This window comes from Rhinopithecus roxellana, chromosome 10, assembly GCF_007565055.1.
Source record: "Rhinopithecus roxellana isolate Shanxi Qingling chromosome 10, ASM756505v1, whole genome shotgun sequence".
Classification (NCBI taxonomy): Eukaryota; Metazoa; Chordata; class Mammalia; order Primates; family Cercopithecidae; genus Rhinopithecus; species Rhinopithecus roxellana.
In genome coordinates, this window is record NC_044558.1 from 119,688,350 (window position 1) to 119,706,288 (window position 17,939).

The 17,939-nt window shown below is 40.2% G+C and overlaps 1 protein-coding gene across 12 annotated transcripts in view; it reads left to right on the forward strand.

The window, feature by feature from the left end:
* CRADD (CASP2 and RIPK1 domain containing adaptor with death domain) overlaps window positions 1–17,939 on the forward strand; it is a 251,333-nt gene that overhangs the window by 109,699 nt on the left and 123,695 nt on the right. For 2 of the 12 annotated variants that reach the window (XM_030939092.1, XM_030939090.1), the window contains exon 3: window positions 17,805–17,854. The exons of 9 other annotated variants lie outside the window; for them this stretch is intronic. In XM_030939092.1, coding sequence (XP_030794952.1) covers window positions 17,805–17,854 — 50 coding nt within the window. Of the gene's footprint in view, window positions 1–7,258; window positions 7,322–17,804; window positions 17,855–17,939 lie in introns of those variants that run through there. One more of the 12 variants, XM_030939096.1, reaches the window with a different exon arrangement.

A 17,939-nucleotide genomic window follows, 5' to 3' on the forward strand; every position in this document is an offset into this window, starting at 1 on the left:
CAAAGCAGAGAAGCGACTAAGTTTCTCACTCACAAATCGGCCTGTGTCCAAAATCCGAGCTCTTTTGTTTTATTTTTTGCTGGCTCCCAGGAGTAGTCCTTTGATTTTATAGTTTTTAAGTTTTTTTTATTTTTAATTTGGTTTATGGATACATTTTAAACAATGAGTAAATAAAGATAGATCAAGCGGAGTAGCATTTGTGTTTTTTGCATATGAGAAAGATGCAAGGTATGGTTGTTATTGTAACAATTACAAAGACTTCATCAAAAGCAAGCAGTGATAAAAGTAAAATGTGTGGCAACTTTCTTCATATTCAGAAAAGAGTAAAAGCCTATACATTGTAACTTTAAGCCATAAAATAACATTTATTTATGCTTGTTCTTCAAAAGCATATATGATCATCTTTTTTATTAGAAGTAGAAGCCTGAAAAAATGGCTAATTTCATTTTTCATGTGTTTGTAAAATACTTTTAGGACTATCACAAGAAATTCCCTAAAAATGTCAGAGCAAATGAACAAGTGAAATCCTGCACACCCCTTGTGCCACTGTTTTCTTTACTTACTGAAAAAATTACATTGGCTTTTGTAAAACCCGGGTGTGCTCGTGGGCATGTGCAGACGTGTTGCTGTCATCTGTCATGTGTCATGCTCTGGATGTCAGAACCAGACATCAGTCGAGGAAGACAGCGAGTAGCAAACCACCCCGCCGAACTCTTGCTGCAGGGTGCATGGGGTTCACATCCTCTGCTCAGATTTAGCGTGACTTTCCAAAACACCTGCAGTGCGGTACTTCATGGCTGGTCCCACATAACAATTTATGCCCTAGAGATGTCTGACTAGATCTTAGGAAATTATACTAACGGTTCTGACATTGTTTCCTTCAAGAATCAAGGCACTAAATATAGTCAAGCTGAATGACAAAATTTTACTCACACTCAGGGCATGTCAGTGAGGGCATCAAAAATGGAAGAATAATAAATATTGCTGGTATTTACTAAGTTTTATGGCATGACAGGCACTGCACTAAGTCTTTTGAATATCTAATCATGTTTAACTCTCAATGTCCCATTTTATAGCTGAGGTGGCCGCAGCACAGAGAGGTTAAGTGAGTTGCCCAAGGTTGCACAGTTAATAAGTGGCAGAGCTAGGCTCTAAACCCAGGCCATCTGACCCCTGAGCCTTTGCTCTTCTAACCACTGTGCAGTCTCCAAGCATCAGCAGAATGAAGTGAGAACCTGCTAATCCACAGCTGCCATGGTTTGGCCCTCTGTGCACTTTCAGAGCACCTTAAAACCCTTTGTTCTGTGTCAGAGCTGTTTTTCAGCTTTGCAGATGTCTGAAGTCAAGCAGAAGAGATGGAGAGGTTGATAAAGCACACGTGGCAAATCTCTGGCCGAGTTGATATTAGAACACAGAGTCCCAGAGTGATTTACTGTCCAGGGGAAAGCCAGTTGGCCTGGCTACCTTGCAAGACGGTTAAAGGACATAAGAATGGATATTCATTCAAGACTGTCAGAAAGAAAGTAGGTCAGAAATGAAATAAAAACAAATGTCAAAGAAACACCACTTTGGTATAAATAAAAAGTCGATTCTTCTTAATAAAGAGCTGTCTATTCTTTATTAGTTTGTTAGAAAAGTACAGAGCCTGGTTACTTTGAGATTCTAAAACCTCTTCAGGCACAACTCATTATTAATTTGATGTACTTTCCTGAAAAGAATGATATTTTGACAAATACAGTTTCTGGCTTCAGTCACATATAGAAACATTGGAATAAGTACAATGTTGTGTTTTGCTTTTTTTTTTAAATAGGAACTATATTTGATAATGCATATACTCCAAACACCTCTAAAAATAATTTTCAATTGGCAAACTAATTTTTGGTGTATTTTCCTAGTCTGGGAGAGGAAGTTTTATCATTTAATTTGATAAACTTAGTACCTTTGAGAGGAAGGAGGAGAAAATTTTACCATCTTATGTGGTTGAAATATGCTTTAGTATTTACATAATTGAAAATGATTCAAACTGATTTCCTCTGACGAACATCCGAAATGAAATAAAAATTGTGTCTACTCCAAAGGGTAGTGCAGTGGCTTGAGTCACCCACTGGTATGTGTGATCTATGAGTCACCCGCTGGTATGCATCTTCCCTATCCCCTGACCTATGGGTTAGAAGTCAAAGATGCTCCACTGGGGCTTCCTTTGTAGCTTCTTTTCCCCTTCAGTATTCAACCATAGCTGCTGCTGGCAGCTCCTGGCAGAACAGGAATGGGAGACCAAGGAGAGGATATGTGGAAGCTGAGTGATTTATTTATAGGGGACTTTCGGCAAATGAAAGAAAAAAGATGTGAAGTCGTAGCAGTTTCAGCATGTTCATCAGAAATGCAAGCTCATGATAGTCACTTCAAAGGGAATTGTGGAAGAATGGTGTGACCCCACTTCACAGGCCATTAAATCATATATATATGTTTGGTTGCCAGTGAGAATCTGAGTAGCAGAGCAGACAAGAATGAGGACATGTGGGATCGAGGCCTGCAGCTTGTGACCATGAACAAGTCACTTGACCCTTTGGCCTTAAATTCACCAGAAAGGGTGGGTATTTGATCTCAGTGATTGTATCTTACTTCATCAAAATGGTATGATTCTAAATTCCTGTGGTATATACAGGTAAGACAGGACTGGTAGAACGTTAGTTTTGGTTTTTGCTTTAAAAGAAAGTATTGGGGAGGCAGCAGGGAATAGCAAAGGTCACAGACTCAAAAGCATTAACTGCCTGGCCTTTAAAGACAAATGAATGATGTAGGTTTGACATAATGGAGGTACAAATCCGTATTTTATGCAAAACCTCATATTTCTAAACTTTGGCAATTCATTCATGTTTATCAAATCACTGTTTTAGGCCCCCCTTTGGCTGGCCAATGGGCCTTCTGCTTTAGACTTCTGGAATAAACTCCACAGTTTAGAGGTGAAGGAGAGACCTGGATTCTAACAGACCTGAATTTGAACCTTAGCTCTGCCCTCTAAGGAATATGTAAACTTATACATCTGTATTTAACTTCTCAAAGCTTCAAGTTTCTTTATCTGTAGAAATAAGAATGATAATACCTCCTTTGTAGGATTTCCTGAAGACTGCGGGCAGCATAATACTTAATACATAGTGGGCACATCCTCAAAGGAAATTCCATTACCTTTTCTATGGAAGTAGATCCTGTATAATTTTTTTATTTTCATCTTGATGGCCAGTTGCTCACAGTTTATAAAAGTGTAGTAGATGCTAGTGCTTTTTTATAGATTCTGAAATCCCTTCAATTTAGATTTTAGTTGTTTTAAAATAAAGATTTCTTTAAGAGACAACATTCAGAGGGATAAGTTTTCTACTTGCCAGTAGAGGTAGAAGGCAGTAAAACCAAATAGATCTGTCAGTTACTGTCTTGAGGTAGAGCCCCTAAAGCAGTAAAACCCACCTTTGACAATGAGGAAACACGAGACAGCATTTTCTCCTTAGGACAAAAGTCTAGTGGGTAATGGCTCTTCTGTGACTAATGGTAATTCTGTACTTTATTCCCATAGGAAATCTAATTTTGAAAGCATTTGCTGCATGCCCTACTATGTACTAGGCACTGTGCCAGGGGAATAAGGTAAAGATGACCAAAACATAATGGAATTGTTGCCTACAAGTATGTTTCGGCTGTTTAAGGATTTATATTGCAGTTTGTGCAAATTGTGTATGAGTCCACTTTGAGAGGTTATACATATCTTCCAATAATGTTGCTATTGCTCAAAATATCTTTGAAGTCTCTCTTTGGAATTTGTTTTTAGAGACCTTGGCACATTCTGCTGAAGATTTTTTTTTTTTTTTTAATTTTTTTTTTTTACCCTAGTGGTATTTATTCTTAGAAGGTGGATTTGATGTCAGGGACTGGCCAAGAGTTAGTTGTTCATCACTAAGTCAGCCTCATGGGTGGTGGTTAAACTGGCTAGAGTAATTTTTGGTTAAAAACGAGCCAAGACTGTAAAGTAGTATGACAGGGTTTTTTTTTTTTTTTTTTTTGTATATCACATCAACTGATTATAAAGATAAAGATAGTTCCAAAAAGGCATTCTGCACATTTTTTGCCCCAAACCAGTATCTCTGGAATATATCTGTAGCTCCCTAACAGGCTAGCTTTGAAATAAGTGGTGCTCACATGTGCATATGTTGTAGTATGTCTGCTGAGCCTTGTACTTAACCTCTTAGCAAACTCAGTTTCTTTGTTTTTTTCCTTTTAAATGTTATTTTTTCAAGTTCAGGGACAGATTTTCTCCAAGAAAATGAAACAAATAAGATCCACTCTCGAAGGACCTTAATGGAAAGAAATACATGCTTATACCAAGTTCTTTAAAACTATCCAGACTGGAAAGGATTGCCTCATAGTTGGCTATGATTTTTCTGCCATGATTTAGGGACAGATAATTTCCCATCAGCATGTTTAACATGATAATTAAAGAGTTCCGTAGTGTGGCCTGTTGACCTCATTTGTTCATTCCACAAACATCTTTTGGAGCCCACTGTATGGCAAGCATTATCACTTACCATGATGATGATGGTGAGGCCATGAGCATGCTTCACCTAAGGAAGCCTGATCCTCAAGAATACAAACTCACTCAACAAGAAACTTGAGTGTAATTAATAGTAGTACTTGTAATTATCCTGTCTTTTCCTTATAGGATTATTTGGAGGTTGTGAAGTGGCAAGCCTCTTTAATGCATTTGAAATATGGCTCATCTCATGACCATTGGAATGTGTGTATGCTCTGGAGGAAACAGATCTCTGCCATGGCACCTGTATTAATCTGTTCTCATGCTGCTATGAAGAAATAGCCAACACTGGGTAATTTCTAAAGGAAAGAGATTTAATTGACTCACAGTTTCTCATGGCTGGGGAGGCCTCAGGAAACTTACAATTATGGTGGAAGGCACCTCTTCCCAGGGTGGCAGGAGAGAGAATCAGTGCCCAGCGAAGGGAGAAACCTCTTATAAAACCATCAGATCTCGTGAGAACTCACTCACTATTACTAGAACAGAATGGAGGAAACCATCCTCATGATTCAGTTATCTCCACCTTGTCCCTCCCATGACACATGGGGATTATGGGAGCTACAATTCAAGATGAGATTTGGGTGGGGACACAGCCAAACCATATCAACACCTGACCACAGTGTGTGTGGTCCCTGAGGCCTAAGGGTGGCTCTCAGAGCACTTCCTTAGCAAATGTACCACTGGACCCTTGTTAGAATGATGTTCTTGATTTTTTAAAATTTATTTTTATCTTTTGGATATTCTTGATTCAGGAATGTTCTTGATTTTAAAGGGAGGGTCTGAGGTAGTTGTTGTCTAGTTGTCTAGATATCCTCCACCTGAGAACGCTGTCTGGTGTCATAGAAACAGCAATGGCATTGAGATCAAAAGACAAAACTTTCCAGCCCCAGCTCTGCCCCTCCTTAGCAGTCACCTGACCTATACGAGGTTCAGTTTTTCCACCATTTAAGGGAAACCAATAGCACTGTTTTATTCACAGCACTCTTGTGGGAATCACAGGAGATGGGGCACAGGAGAGCATTTGGGGAACTGTGGGTGTTAGTCCCTGTCATCATCAGCCTTTCCATAGTGGAGCCTGGGCTACTCTGAAATAGAAGCACCTCTCCTTCTTTTGGACCCCTGGAGCACTGTGTTCTAGAGTTCTTAGCTCTTCTTCCTATGTGCATTATTTGTAGTATGTCTTGTCCTTGGTGGTCAACCATTTCAAGGTCAGAGACTGTGGTGGTGGTTCCTTTCTTTTTATTTTTTAATCTCCCCTGCCCCATCTTCCTCTTTCCCACTTGCTGTGTTGACTGACGAAAATCTTCATATTTCCCGGAGTGCCAGAGTTGTTCTCTGAGAAGCTAGGTTGGTGTATTTCCCCAAGCAGAGGCTAAGAAGTACCTGATGCAGTCATTTATTTTCAGAGTATGTGTAGCTTATCTCCAGCAGATTGCCTGGGAAGCTGGAGATGTGCTTAGGGGAAAAGTAGTCCATCCACTTTTCCTGAATAGGCTGTGCATGCAGCCTTGACATAGCCAACTCTGCAGGTCATGAAAGAACTGAAGATATGGTATTCGACTTCCAATATTTCCAATCACTTTAGAGACAGAAAGGGTGATGATTGGTTTAGAAGAGCCAGGGGATGACTAAGGAGCACACATAAAACAATAATGTTCAGTATAGACTCTAGTTTCTGATTTGAAACATTTTCTAAAAAATCATGTATCTTTAAAAAATTGGAAGCAGCTCAGTGTTTGCTGGAGATAAGGTGTAGAGTGTGGTGGAAGGGAGGGATGACAAAGGGGCAGGCAGAGACTTTGGGGGATGAGGGGTATGCACATCACCTTGCTAGTGGGGACTGTTTCATGGTTGGATACATGTGTGAAAGCATATAAAATTGCATGCTTTAAATATGTACAGTTTCTTTTGTATCAAGTATTCCTCAATAAAATAGCTAAAAATTGTATACCTTTATTATTCTGAAAGAAGGGAAATTTTGGAAAAGAGATGTTTTTCTGTAGAAGATAGCTTCTAGAAAGGAAAATCAAACACAGTCTAAGTTATCCTGTGCTTTATTCTCCTCCCTCCACAGATTTCTTGTTGTTTTGGGTCCTCTTACCTGAAATTTCACAATATGTGAAAGTAGCCTGAACTCTTTAGAAGTAAAGGTAGTAGTTGTGGTTTTAGAAAATTATGTGTTTATACTGCCTCTGTAAATGGAACACAAGCCTCTCCCACCCTCTGGGGAGCTTGTCACTTAGTGCAATTTTTTGGGGACTCCTAAGCAGTTTAAGTTCTGGCCAGAGGTCCTGGAGTTAAGGATGTTGTCAACTCTGCTACTCATTTGAAAAATGTCTTCTGGAACCTATAGCTGCAGAAAGAGCTTTGCTTCTCTGGGTGAAAACAACTTGCATTATCATTTCTAATAACTTTAATGGATGCTGCTTCTTTCTTCTTTTTGGTCCCCAGGAGACTCAGAGATAAGCTTGAAACTCAACTATAACAAGCATGGTCTGCATACTTGTGTTTATATTTTTGCTGATCTCGAATTTCTATTTATTTATAGTTTTCTGGCTTGCAGTCTATATTTGTGTAATATTTATATGGTTTTATATGGTTCTTGATGGAAATCCCCTAAAATCCTTTTCATAGCGAGTCAGAGAATGAAATCTGTGGTTTAATCCACTGGCTTTTCTTTAGGCAAGAGACAGCTGTACTAGAAGAATCAAGGATTATAATAAATTTGAAAAACCAGAAGAGTTCTTCAGGTAAGCATGATCTTTACGTTTGCTCCTGACCTTAGGAATTGACTCTAGGTCCCAGATTTTGAATTTCTTATGAACAGAATCATCTACTTAAAAAAATCACTTAATTAATAGTGATTATTGAGTATCTGCATCTCCTCCAAGAAATAAAATGCCATATCCATAACACACACACACACACACACACACACACACACACACACACACACTCTTGATAATCCTACTAATGACTAATCACTCCCCACCCCCTGACTTCCTGCCTTTTCATTCATACATTGGGATTGGGATCCACAGGAGCTGTTGTAGAGAAAAAGATTTTTAAAATACTATATTATGTAAATTACTGCAACCATTATGGAAAACAGTATGGAAGTTCTTCAAAAAACTAAAAATATAACTATCGTAAGATTAAGCAATCCCACTGCTGAGTATATATCCAAAGAAATTGAAGTTGGTATATCGAAGAGATAGCTGCACTGCCATGTTCATTTCAGCATCATTCATAATAGCCAAGATATAGAATCAACCTAAGTGTCCATTAATGGATGAAGGGATAAAGAAAATGTGGTGTATATATACACAATGGAATACTATTCAGCCTTGAAAAAAAGGAAGGAAATCCTGCCATTTGAGACAACATGGGCAAACGTGGCAGACATTTTGTTAAGTTAAATAAGCCAATAACAGAAAGACAAATACTGCATGATTTCACTTGCCTGTAGAGTCTGAAAGAGTTAAACTCATAGAAACAGAGAGTAGAATGGTGGTTACCAGGGCTGGGGGTTGGGGTGGAGGGCAGGTGGAGGTGAAGTTAGTCAAATGTACAAAATCTCAGACAGGAGAAATAAGTTTTTGAAATCTATTATACAGCATGGTTAACTGTGGTATTTAATAATAACGTTTATTTCAAAATTGCTGAGTAAATCCAAGTGTTCACACCACAAAAATATAAGTTAATGAGGTGATGGATATGTTAGTTAGCTTGAGTTAATCATTCCATAGGTATATGCATATAAAAACTCACATTTTATCCCCTAAATAGATACAATTATTATTTCTCAGTAAGAAATAATAATATAACATAAATACCATATTGTTTCAAAATAGAGGGAAGAAAACATGTAAATAGTCCTAATGGATTTTTTTTTTAATCTCCAGACTGGCTTCCAGACAAGGCTCTATGGTGGCCCAGACTGGTTGAATTTTTTCACTTAATGTTTTGTTACTCTGCCTTAATTAGAGTAACAAATAACTAGAGATTCTGATAAGAACTTTAAGAATAGGAATACTTCTGAGAACCTTAAGATGTTATTAGCCATATATAAGTAACCATACATTTTCTAAAAGCATTTTTCTCTTCACAATAGCTGGAAGTGGAATATCCTAGAGAATAATTCATTTTTGAAAAACAGAATGTTTTAGGGGAGACCTGGCCTGCTAAGTATTATAGGAGAGGACTCAGGACAGAATCAAGTTATCAGATAGCTGGGGCTTAGAAAGCAAGGAGTTAGAAGGTAGAAGAGGCTTACAGAAAGGAGGAAAGAAGATGCTGAAGACCCTCTTTCATCTATTATAGAACATTTTCTATGGCTGGCCCGTGTTAAGAGAAGGATGCATATCTTGCTGCTTTCTATACCAAATAGTTCCAAGATCCAAAATTCAAGCTAGTGCTCTTAGTGAATAGTTTGGTTATATTATGGGTTAAATGGGTTTTCCTATAAAGCTAGCCACCATTTATGCTATTTAGATCTACCACTTAGGAAGATTTCGGTCACATTCATGATTTTCAGATTATCCTCTCTCAGAACCCTGGTGTCATGAACTGTAATAGTTGTAGGAGTTGTTGTAGTGGGTATAGCAATAATATTTCTATGGAAAAATATAGAACTTAATATGTGCCAGGTACTGTTTCAGTTATAGACACTCATTTAAATGTATGAAGTAGATGCTATTATAATTCCCAATTACAGATGAGGAAACTGAGAGACAGAAAAGTTAAATAACCTCCCCAGGTCATGTAGCTACTAAGTAGCAAAGCCTTGATTTGAACCTGCACTCTCTAGATCCCATTTAGGCTCTTAACTGCTATACTATCTTAACTGGATTGAGGTTTTCCATAAAATTAAAGTTTCCCCTGAATCCACAGAAAATGTTAACAATATATAGAATTTTCTGGATTTCATTTTTTTCTGTCTCAAATCTTTGTACCCAGGATCACAGATGACGGAAGACTGAACAAGTTGCAGATTTCTTAATAGTCACATATGTATCGTTATATACTGAGAGTTTAGCCAAACAACCCACAATAAATTGCTAATGAAGCTTAATAATTTATAGTGAAAAAGCAAAAATAGAATTGTAAACCATAAGCAACTGAAGACATGCATGGGGGATTATGCATACTTCCCCCAACTTACAGAAATTCCAACCATCAGCATATGTGTTCCACAACAGTGCCAGGCATTGTGTGGCAATCAGACTTCTTACCTAGAAACTCTATACATATCCTAATTTTAGTAATCCTAAATAACTTACATAATAAGCTATATTACTTAAGCTATGTTATGCACAAATATAAAACTAGAAAACAAAAGGTGAACTTGGACTTCCTCTATCCTTTATAACAATGGAAGGACCTGTGCTTTGCTGGATTGTTTTGCTGTTCAGGTGGTAGCCCACTGAACCCCATTCAGTGGGCTGTGGGCCATAGTTTGAGAATCCTGCTTTAAAGGAAGAATACAGTTCATACATTTTATTAAAGTCAGTCTGCTAAAGTGATGGAGCTGGAATTTTCTCAATGAGAGCACTGTATAACAGGGTTTTCTGTTGTCCTTTTTCATAACAAATGGTACTTCTCACTTAAAAAACAATTGTTCCTTGCAATGATGTCTGGGATTTGCCTCAAAATAATCCTGTGGGTAAAGAGTTGGGAATGGGTTGGGGAAGAAGTGGAAGAAGTGGGATGAGGGGCAGATAATTGTCAAAGCGGAGTGACATGGGGCTTCATGATACTATTTTCTCTACTTTTCTGTATCTTTGAAAATAAAATGTTAACAGCAACAACAAAAACCTTCCTTGATTACTATCCTACCTACTTCATTTCTCTGCTCTTGTTCACAGCAGAGCTTTTAAGAAGAACTCTGTATATCTCACTTGTACCTCCTCATCCTCCATTATTTAAACAACCCACTCACTTGGCTGTCCTCCCACCAGCCCACTGAAATTACCTTTTTTAGGGTCCCCAACAATCACCATCTTGCCACATGGGGTGGTTAATTCTCTCTTCTTATGTTACTTGACTTTCAGCAGCAATGTAGTAGGTCACTTTTTGTTTCTTGGAGCATTTTCTTTTATTGGCTCATGTCCACCCACACTTTCTCATTTCTTCTGCATCTTGCTGGTTTCCAACAGCTGACCTCTAGCTGTTGGAAAGCCTCCAATGCTTCATCCTTGAGTTTCTCTGTACTCTTTCTGAGTAATCTCATTGGATCCCATTGCTTTAAATACCTTCTGGTTGCTAACTTAACATCTGTAGCCCTGACTTCCAGACTTGAATCTGAGAAGCATCTCAAATTTAATGTATCCAAATCATAACTCTTAATCCCAGCCTTACTTTCTTCCTTTCTTTCTCACTTCTTGCTTACCCCCATCTCAGTAAATAACACTGTTATATATCTGGCTGCTAGAGCCCCAAACCTTAGGCATCACCCTTGATTGTTCTTTTTCCATCATATCCCACATCCAGCCTATCATGATTACCTATTGTAATATCTCCAAATTTACCTGCATTCATCTACTTTCCTCTCCTCTCCTGCTACCATCCAAACCTCTGTCAGTCCGAACCTCTGACATCTGTCACTGGACTTCTGTATCACCTCCTAATCCATCTCTGCTTCTGTGTTTGCCCCTGGCAGTCCATGGAGAGAGCAGCCAGAGTGGTCTCTTTAAACTGAAGTGCCACTCCGCCACTTAAACTCACCCCTTGGCATCCCATAGCACTTAGAAGAAAAGCCAAACTCCTTTTTTATGTACGTGCTGCCTATGTCTGCCCCACCCTCCCAGGACTCACTACTACAGTCACACAGATCCCTTTTCTGTTCTTCAGATATACCAAGTGGGAGTCTTACCTCAAGCCTTTGCAGTTCTCTTCTCTCTCCCTGCTATACAGATCACCATAAGGCTGGCTTCCTCTTATTATCTAGATTTCATCTTAAGTCACCTCCCTGGAGAGGTTTGCCCTGACCACCCAATGTAAAGTATTCGTATAACCACATTCTGTGTCATAGCTATTTTATTTTAGTTTATATAAAGCATGTGTGTTTCTCTATACTTATTTTTTTGCCCCTATCTATAAAGTCCAGAAGAGCAGGTACCTTGTTTGTCTTGTTCAGTGCTGTATCCCTGGCACCTAGAACAACGTCTGGAACATATAGAAGGTTAATATTTATTGCATGAATAAACAAATGAATGACTTTGTTTGTGATTTAGGATCAAGGAACTTTTCCCCAAGGGCTAATCTGTGCAGTTTTACCCCACACTTCTTCCCCATCCCCAGTTTCCTGCTCAACTGGACTGTGTGCTTACGAATTGTGTAAAGACTTGTTCGACATTCTTAAATAGGTTAAAGAAGTACTGCACTTTGGGCTCTTTGTCATTTTCAAGTCATATTCCATCCTGGGCACCATCCGGAGGGGTCTTGTCCAGTTTCCTGGTTTCTCAGAAAGGAATATTTCATGGCTGCTCGCACGTCCTCTTGTCTTACAGTATTTGTACTTTACACCACTCATTGGCAGAGCCAAGGCCTACCCCATCTGAGCAAAGAGCAACAGAGATCTGTTGGCTCCATTCACTCCTTTGCTCTAAGACTCGCTTGTTTCTTCTTATCTTTTCCCAACTATCTTTAGTTGTCAAATTGCTCCTTTCTTTCCCTTTCCCATCTGTTTTTCTTTTCCTATGGAAAACAACCCATATATTTCTAGTTTAGTCAGATTAGCTGCTAGGAAGGCCCCTTTCTCAAGCTTATTTATATAATGAAAAGCTATACCCAAATCCTAATTTAATGTGACAATTGAGCAGCCTCTTGTCAAATAGCTAGAACAAGGGCAAGGATATTAATTTGGCTCTTGGGCTGAGACACACCAGGGATGTCCCAAGGATTTGAACAATTTCTGATCTTCTCAGAGGAGGGCATAAGGAAATTCCTAACCAAAGTGAAATCCTTTGTCACATCCTAGAGTAGATAAGTACTTCAAGAATCTTCTAGACTGGGGATAAGTTGGAATCACTAAATATTATCTACTTATCTAATGCATGTAATAATAGCTATCTATGTCTATGTGATCAAGTGGCCGGGAGGATACGTTTGGTTTTTTTTCCAAGGACTTTTGAGCTTTCTCTTCGGGTAATATATCTTAAGGGAAAACTTTATATAAGGCTAAGGCATTGAGAATTTTTTTCTGCCATAGCCAACAGTTTTGTAATTAACATTCCTTTGCATGGTATAAATACAAATCTGTTCTTTTGTCAGGATCATTCTTTATGAATTACCATATAAAAGTCATCTGGGCTGGGCATGATGGCTCACACCTGTAATCCCAGCACTTTGAGAGGCCAAGGCGGGTGGATCACCTGAGGTCAGGAGTTCGAGACCAGCCTGGCCAACATGGTGAAACCCTATCTCTACTCAAAATACAAAAATTAGTGGGGCGTGGTGGCGGGCACCTATAATCCTAGCTACTTGAGAGGCTGAGGCAGGAGAATCACTTGAACCCAGGAGGCAGATTGTGCAGTGAGCCGAGATCACGCCACTGCACTCCAGCAGGGTGATAAGAGCGAAACACTGTCTCAAAAAAAAAAAAAAAAAAAAAAAAAAAAAAGCCATCTGGATAATACGTATTCTTTATTAGTATGAAGTATTTACTTTTAGATCAATGAAAACATTTCTATGGGGCTAGACTTTTTCTTGTCAAGATTATAATTTTTCTTATGAGTTTTTACCTGAAGCCCCTATTTTCTAAGACCCTAGGGTTAATGAGTCTCTTTGACATTAATCATTTCCATTTTGCTGGTTCTGATGACCCTGTGCTATCTATTGGAGCTCTCACCCTTTGCAAACCTCTCTTCTGCCCTTGGCAGTGTCTCACATGCTCATGTGCATCTTAGGCTGGAGATCACGTGGCACATCCTGGTACCACCTCTGCTGCTTTCACTGGCCACTGTTGCATCTGTTTGTTGCAGCTGCTGCCTCCACTGGGGCCAACCCCTCCACTTCCTTACAAATATTAGGAGGTGGGGAAAATGAAAATGCTATCACAGGAACATCTGGCATCAGAATTTGCTTTATGAAGAAAATAATCTTGGGGGAAAACACTTTGATGAGTGCTTGAGGAAGAAAAGGAAACCCCAAAGGCCCGGGTATTGGCAGAGCTGCTTGTGTGAGCCAAGGGCAAGCAATTTAGTGGTTGTTTAGAGACTGACGGGGACACATGAGAGAAAGAAAGAGAGGGGAGGGTGGAAGAAGGGCAGGCATCAACTAAATGGCAGAAAATTGTGCGGAGGTCTTGATGCACCTGTTCCTCGTGGTCTCCAGACTTTTCTGTGAAGTATAGCATGTAGTGTGGGGTGGATTACAGGGAGTGAACTTGGAGATGTGTACATTCACATCACAGTCAGTGCAGGTCAGTATAGAGACAACAGTCATGGAAAAGGGAGCCCGGGAATGAAAAAGTCCCTGAGAACATCTGTCACCAAAATATTAAGAAGGGCTTTGGGTTTCCAGAAGCTATAGAGTTGGTGGCAGCTTGAGCCAATTTTTTCCTACATCTTGAAGGGCAATAAGAATCCCACATAATGTCTGGGCCACATCTTGGTGGTACCTGGCATAACTTTGTCAAAAGAACTTTTTTTTTTTTTTTTTTTTTGAGACGGAGTCTTGCTCTCACCCAGGCTGGAGTGCAGTGGCGCAATCTCGGCTCACTGCAAGCTCTGCCTCCCGGGTTCACGCCATTCTCCTGCCTCAGCCTCCTGAGTAGCTGGGACCACAGGCGCCTGCCACCACGCCCGGCTAACTTTTTGTATTTTTAGTAGAGACGGGGTTTCTTCGCTGTGTTAGCCAGGATGGTCTCCGTCTCCTGACCTTGTGATCCGCCCATCTCGGCCTCCCAAAGTGCTGGGATTACAGGCGTGAGCAAACGCGCCCCACCACCAAAAGAATTTTAAAACCACTGCAATAGGTAACTCAACTGCTGGTACTGTATTTTATGTGTGCTTGGTATGTTTATATATCTTTAATTCTATTACAAAATTGTTTTATTGCACAAAGAACATTATAACAATGCATAAGTATGTATCAATAGCAATATTAAAAATAAAGACAAAAGGACACATTCAGCCAAATGTGCCTTCAGTGTCTGGCAGGCAGGTATGGCATAGAAAGGGCAATAAGAGGCAGTTCCTGCCTTTAGGGGGCTTCCAGGATCCAGCCCACAGTCCCAGCACCCTATTGAACCAGCTGTTTCTGTTTTTCCATTTTAGTCGCGTCACTCAGGCTTTGGGTGATTTATTAAGAGAACCAATAAGGTTTTGCTTAAGATTGGAAACACTCTCTTTCCACAGTCATTTAAGCCTCAGTTGAAGCTTCATTTTCCTCCTTCAGCTTCACCTGAGATTCCTTCTGGTAAAATCCCGCTGCTCCTCCCTGATCCTATAGCTTTCTCTGTTTTAACCCTTGGAACATGATGTGATTGGTGGGATGACTTTTTCTTTGTTTCCCAGGAAAGTATACCTTTCTTGAAGGCAGGAAATTGTGTTTTGTCTGTATTTTGTGAATCCCCACAAATGTTTACTGAATGAGTGTTCTTGGGGACACTGCCCTAGGTACAGTAGAAGCAGTAGTATTTTTCGGTTTTTGTGTTTTTTTTCTGGAATGAAGGGTAAGGTGAAGGGGTATAGACAGAAATAAGAGTGATTGAGTCATAATTGCACCTCTATCAGTCAGTCTTGTAAGAACTTTACATATGTTACACTTCACTCAATCCTTATAACAAGCCTGTGAGATAGCAATTATCAGCTCCTCCCTCCCTTCCATTTTAATCTTGACCTCTCAGAAACACAGAGAGGTCAAGTGACTTAATCAAAGTCACAGCTAGTAGGTGGCAGTTAGATCTGAACTCAAATAGGCTCCAGAGACCGGGCTCCTGACCGTTATTCTTCCTCTCCAAGGTTGGAAGAGACTGAGAGACCTCAGCTCCTGAACACCTGGAACTGCCAAGCCACAACTGTTACCATTACTGTACTGTTACTAAAGAGCCAAACCAAACCACATGGCTAGCTCCTTTGGCAAACACTTCCCCTCTAGATGTGCCTCTACTTAGCACTCTGATAGTGAGCACAGGTGAGTCCGAGGAAAGCAGGCCAAGAAGTGCTGATGAGTTTCTCTCTGAGGCCCAGGGATAACCAGCCGTGCCAACAACCAGCCCTCCCATGCCATTCCATGCTCTGTAGCCTGGCTCTCTTGCCACTTTAGGAGCCCTGGGCTCTCTTACACCTGTGTGGAAGAAGGAGGGACTCCCAGGAACAGAATTAGGAGTCGGGGAAGGGAGGGAAGAGGGGGAAGGGAGAAAGGACATGCATTTCTACCCAGATGCCTTTGGTTTCCTTGTATTAATATAAGGGACTTGAACTAGCTATTCTTTCTCAGATTGGGATTTGAGGGCCCAAGGAATCCAAAAATTCTATGAGAACTAGGTATTTTTATGTAAATGATTAACTAAAACAACGAATGTAACCTTATTCCGGATCATCTTCGAATGGAGTCCTGCCTCTTGATTTTACTTTCTGAGGTTATGTCTGTGACTGTGATGCATGCAAATGTCAGTCACCTACAGTGGCCACATTCAGACAATTTAAAATACATTTTACATTGTAACCCAGCACACACATACATGTGAATAGAAATGCACCAGGAGTTTCCTAAAGTATTCCTCACCCTTTCTGCATAGGGAGTACCCTGTTATCCCCCGCTTCTATTCCCAGGTAGTGGGACGCACTCTCAGGTACAGCTTTCAATAAAAAGATCATAGCATGTAACTGTGAGCAGGACCAGTCTGCCACTTTCTTTTGCAGTGGAAATGTTCCATTGAAAGACATTTTCCAGATACATCTTTACCACCCTAAGTTGTTTAACAAACTGAATCGTTGACTTGAAATCATGAGAACAAAATAAAGATATGAAATAATGACTTTTATTCTGGATTGCTGAAAAAATACCCAGGTAGTTTAAAGCTGTAAATCAGAACAGAGCAAATCGGAGTCTCATTGCTGTCAATGAGGGGTATAAGACTGATAGAGTAATAATTGCAGCTATACAATTATTTGCATCAAAACAAACTATATCAAAGTAGCCAGTGCCATGTTATTTACTTTGTAAGCAGATATAGTGCATGGATCTCATCTCTGAATATGCCAGCTTATAATTCGTTAGTGGAAAATGTGGTAAGTATACCATGATGACTTACTTTTTCATTAACTTAACATTTGGGATGCACTGTATTAGTGTTCTCCAGAGGAAGAGAATTGATAGTAGATAGATGACATAATATTAATAGATAGATTGACACAGAGAGCGTAACAGATAGGCAGATAAATATAGATATGAGATTTATTATAGGTATTGGCTCACATAATTTTGGAGGCTGAGAAGTTGTGTACAAACTGGAGAACGAGGAAAGCTGGTGGTGTAATTCAGTATGTGTGTGTTGGGGTCGGGGCTAGGGGTGTATAGGGTGGATATGGTATAAGTCCTAGTCAGGGTTGGAATGTCCAAGAAGAGTGCTGTTGCCCAAGTGCAGGAGAGGATGGATATTCTAGCTCAAGAAGAGAGAAAATTCACCCCTCCTCACTTTTTTTTTTTTTTTTTTTTTGAGACGGAGTCTCGCTCTGTCACCCGGGCTGGAGTGCAGTGGCCAGATCTCAGCTCACTGCAAGCTCCGCCTCCCGGGTTCCCGCCATTCTCCTGCCTCAGCCTCCTGAGTAGCTGGGACTACAGGCGCCCGCCACCTCGCCCGGCTAGTTTTTTTTTTTTTTTTGTATTTTTAGTAGAGACGGGGTTTCACCGTGTTAGCCAGGATGGTCTCGATCTCCTGACCTCGTGATCCGCCCGTCTCGGCCTCCCAAAGTGCTGGGATTACAGGCTTGAGCCACCACGCCCGGCCTCCTTCCTCACTTTTTTGTTCTATTTGGGCCCTCTACAGACTGGATGGTACCCACCTACATTGGCAAGTGATATGGCTTAATTCTGTGTCTCTATCCAAATCTCATCTCAAATTGTAATCCCCATGTGTTAGGGAGGGACCTGGAGGGAGATGACTGGATCATGGGGACAGTTGCCCCTATGTTGTTCTTGTGATAATGAGTGAGTTCTCATGAGGAGCTGATGGTTTAAAAGTATGGCACTTACTCCTGCTCTCTCTCCCTCTCTCTAGCCACTATGGAAGATGTGCCCCTTGCTTCCCCTTTGCCTTCTGCCATGATTGTAAGTTTCCTGAGCTATGCATACTGTGAGTTAATTAAACCTCTTTTCTTCATAACTTACCCAGTCTCAGGTAGTATCTTTATAG